This window comes from Nomascus leucogenys, chromosome 1a (assembly GCF_006542625.1).
Source record: "Nomascus leucogenys isolate Asia chromosome 1a, Asia_NLE_v1, whole genome shotgun sequence".
Taxonomy (NCBI): Eukaryota; Metazoa; Chordata; class Mammalia; order Primates; family Hylobatidae; genus Nomascus; species Nomascus leucogenys.
In genome coordinates, this window is record NC_044381.1 from 8,580,554 (window position 1) to 8,584,530 (window position 3,977).

The 3,977-nt window shown below is 41.0% G+C and overlaps 1 protein-coding gene across 3 annotated transcripts; it reads right to left on the reverse strand.

Annotated features, from left to right (window-relative positions):
- Window positions 1–276: 276 nt before the first annotated feature.
- Window positions 277–3,564, reverse strand: DMAC1 (distal membrane arm assembly complex 1). 3 transcript variants are annotated; one of them, XM_030812476.1, is made up of 2 exons: window positions 3,222–3,564; window positions 277–2,405 (listed from the first exon to the last, which is right to left on the reverse strand). In XM_030812476.1, the coding sequence occupies exons 1-2, from the start codon at window positions 3,496–3,498 to the stop codon at window positions 2,341–2,343; spliced, it is 342 nt and encodes a 113-aa protein (XP_030668336.1). In that variant the 5' UTR covers window positions 3,499–3,564; the 3' UTR covers window positions 277–2,340. The 3 variants fall into 3 exon arrangements, with proteins under 3 accessions (XP_030668336.1, XP_030668302.1, XP_030668318.1); XM_030812442.1 differs by having other exon boundaries at window positions 3,308–3,548; XM_030812458.1 differs by having other exon boundaries at window positions 3,210–3,548.
- Window positions 3,565–3,977: the final 413 nt, after the last annotated feature.

The window sequence follows — 3,977 nt, forward strand, 5'->3', positions numbered from 1 at the left end:
TAAGTGAACTTTCTGTATTGAAGGATTAAGGCGATGTCTCTGTCTCTGAAACCTCTCTGAGAAGATCAGACTCATCCCTAAAACAAACTAGGATGTCTGGGTTAGCACTGGCAGAAATCAGATTTTGGAGTAGACTTCAAAAGAAAAGAAAACTTTTAACAACAAATGCAGATTTTCCTCTCGCTTCTTCCCACATTATAGACCTGGTAGAACAATATTTTGCCCATACTTAGTTAAATTGTTCCAAGATGGAAAGAACCAGACACTTTGGCATTATTAATGGTGAGCAGGCAGGTTTATTCAGAAAAAGCTCAGATTCATACTTGTAAAAGTCTGAGAAAAACATTAAAATGCTATTACAATACAGTTGACCCAAACAACACAGGTTTGAACTGTGCAGGTCCACGTATCTGTGGATTTTCTTCCACCTCTGCCACTGAGACAGAAAGACCAACTCCTCCTGCTCCTCAGACTACTCAGCATGAAGATGAGGATGAAGACCTTTAGGATAATTCACTTCTACCTAACGAATAGTGAATATATTACTTCCTTAATAACTTTTTTTTTGTTTTCTCTAGCTTACCTTCTTGTAAGAATACAGTATATAATACATACGACACAAAAAATATGTGTTAATCAACTGCTTTATGTTATCAATAAGGCTTCCAGTCAATGGTAGACTAACTACTAATTAAGTTTTTGGGGAGTCAAGTTATATGCAGATTCTCCACTGAGCAAATGTTCAGTGCTCTTAACTCCTGTGTTGTCCAAGGGTCAACTGTATATACGTTTAAGAGTTATTGTTTACCCAGTAGATCAAGCCAAGACCAAGTTAGGTTTATGTGTTTTTGGTTTAACCAAAGAAAATGTTCGGACTAAAGCAGTCCATCAATAGAACAGACTGCCTTTTAAACCAGGGAACAACTTGTCTTTGTAGGTATTTTAGGTATATGAATGACCATATGTATCTGCTTTGGGTCATCTATGGTCCCTTTCAACTTAAAACTTCTCTATTCATGAACATTGCATAATTGAACTGTGGATTTCATATAAATAATATCTTGTTGCCTACTTTAGGTTTGAAATGTTTTCCTTCTCAGTTGCATAGATACATATAGCACCATCCCCACTATGAACTCTGATGTAGAAAATACAAGATTCTAAAGTCATCTGTGAGGCTAAATAGACTTAGGCACTTCCACATAATGCTGCAAAAAGCACAGCCTTAAAGGTACTACTTGCTGAACATGTCATTCCAGACACATACACTATGATTAGCAGCTGAATTTAACAGTGTCTTTCCGCTTTGAAAAACACTTTATATACCTTTACAAAGAAGCCATAGTATCTCAGGGTAGAAAAACCCAATAGGTAGAAAACATGGCCTTCTCTTAGAAGTGAACTATGTAATTTTGAGTACTTATCTCAAAATCATCACAGAAACGTATCTAGTGCTTGTGGAAAAAGAATCAAAAGATCTTTTTTTTTTTTTTAGCTAAAGGTTTTGAATTTTTCTTGTGACATTTAAGTATTTTATTTATGCTGACTTTTACGATTATCTAACTGTTTCATAATGGTTATTCTTGCCTCCATGAAAGGGAAGACAAGAACAAAAAACTGACAAGAACAAGTTCTAGCTCCATCATGGACTTACTGAATGACCCTAGGCAAATCATTTGGGCTCTTTCTTGTGTTTTAAGTTTTACCTCCAATGAAGTAACTACCTCAGACTAGCTGTGAAGCTCTCATAAGGTGATAGATTTGAAAATGCCTTGCAAAGTATGAGCAATTCATACATAGAAAGTTTCATGTACTTCTATATATTGCATGATGCCCACCCAGGGTTAGGCTGATAACAGTTGTTGATCCAATTATGAAAGAAATAAAAAGAACTCTTTAAAATAACGAAGTAAAATAGGTAATTTTCCCGTTGGTTTATCATATGCTCTATTTAAAAGTTTTAAAAATTATATTAACTATATAACTAAACATATTTATGTTTATTATATATGATATGCAATTATATAAGACATACTATTATGTTTATATATAATGCTTAAACAATTATATTTAAATATAAGTTATACTTTCCTTCACCAGATAAGACAAAGAACCTGTTTACTTCTCTGAGGGATTTATTGGTTCCTGTGAAACCTGTGAAGGCCACAAACACTCCATAGCCAGAGAATGACAACATATGATTTTCTTTTCAGTCTTGTAGTATCCACAGTAGTGATGTCTGTCCATGTACACGTGTCTGTCCAGAACACCCATTAAATTCCATGCCTGCTCTGTGTGTCACGGGGACAGGGACAGAAGACAGATTCACTGGTGGTACTTTCAAACAACGCGGTAGGCCTTCCCTTTGGGGTCTGCCATGACAACGATACCCCAGGTGGCAATGCCTAGAAAAAAACAACAATACCTTACCTTTATGCTGCATTTAAATTTATCAAGTGTTTCACATATACGCCATCTTATTTAACCCTCACAACACTTCTGGAGGATATATTACCATTGTATCTTTCTTACAGGTGGGTGAAGCACAGAAAAAGAAAAAAAAAAATCAGGAAAAAAAAGAACATCCTGTAGGAGAATTTACCTATACAGGATCAAGAAGGTAAGAGAGTTAGAAACCTAAAATTCTATTCACTGACAATCGGTTTGAAAGCTAAAAAAATCATGACATTTGACTGGATGACATCTTGACGATCACAGAACGGGGCTGTGGGCCACATTACCCAGGTGTACCAAGTAGGTGAGCTTAGAACCCACGTCTAAAGATCTGGGATTCAAGGCAAATTTCTTAAATTAAGGTAGTGCCCTCGCTCAGGCTTTCTCCAGGACCTGGAGAAAAAGTATGGGCTTTGAGATCTGATACACCTGGGATCGAGTGACTGTCATTTCCTGACCATGAACACAATACTCCTCGTTGCCTCGGTTTGCTCCACAGTAAGATGAGAATATTATAATCATACCTACTTCTAACAGCTATTCTGAGAATTAAAAGGGCTGAGGCTAATAAGGGTTCTCAAGAAATACTGATTTAAAATTAAAAAAAAAAAAAGCGTTCCAACAACTTCCTCTCCCACCTTGTTTGAGGTGCCCCCAACCACCTGACCAACGCCAGCACCCCGCCTCCCCGCCCACGTGGCTGCTCCGTTTCCTTCCTCTACCCTGCAGATACCCAACCCGCCCAAGTGCTGTGCCTTGATTCTCACTGAGGCCGATGACCATCTTCGTAATGGTCCATGGACTCGGGGGGTATCCCATCTTCATGGGCTTCCGTGCCACCCAGTACACGTACCCGCCCGCCCCCATCAGCCCCAACCCTGAAAGCACGCGACAGCTCCAGCAGGTCTTCAACAGGCGGTGTTCTGCTGGGGAGGTCGGCGCTCCGGGTGTAGCTGGGGGCGCAGGCTTGGCGGGCGCGGCGGCGGTACCGGGAGGCGCAGCGATATTGTAGGACTCAAAAGGCTGAGACAACCGAGACCCCATGTTCTGGAACTCGGCCTCAACCGTGGGAGTCTTTGGTTCAAAGTGTCGTAAACCAGGCACCGGAGGGAAGAGCGCCGGAAAGCAGAACGCCGGGGCGCTGGCGCCGTGCGCGGAGGAAACCCAAGGGCTGCTGGGAAATGAAGTTCCCCTCCGCTTCAGAGGGGGAAAAGATTAAAGAACGCTGCTCTTTCCTGCTGGATTTCTCTGTCAGCAACAACCTCGGATGCGCTGGAGGCCAATTCCAGCCCTCCTCCCCGCCGCCCCCCCCCCCCCCCAACTGTTTTAGAAATTCTGTAATCGCTACTCACTAAATGAATCACCTTTCAGTCTTCTTAAAGGAGAAGTCTGGGTCCCTTAAGTTTCCTGCCTCACATGAACTGCGAGACCTTGGGCATGTCATATCTTCTATCCAGAGGCCTGTGAATCAAGGAGTTGGGTTTTATATGTGCATAATTATGTGCTAGATACAGACATACCAC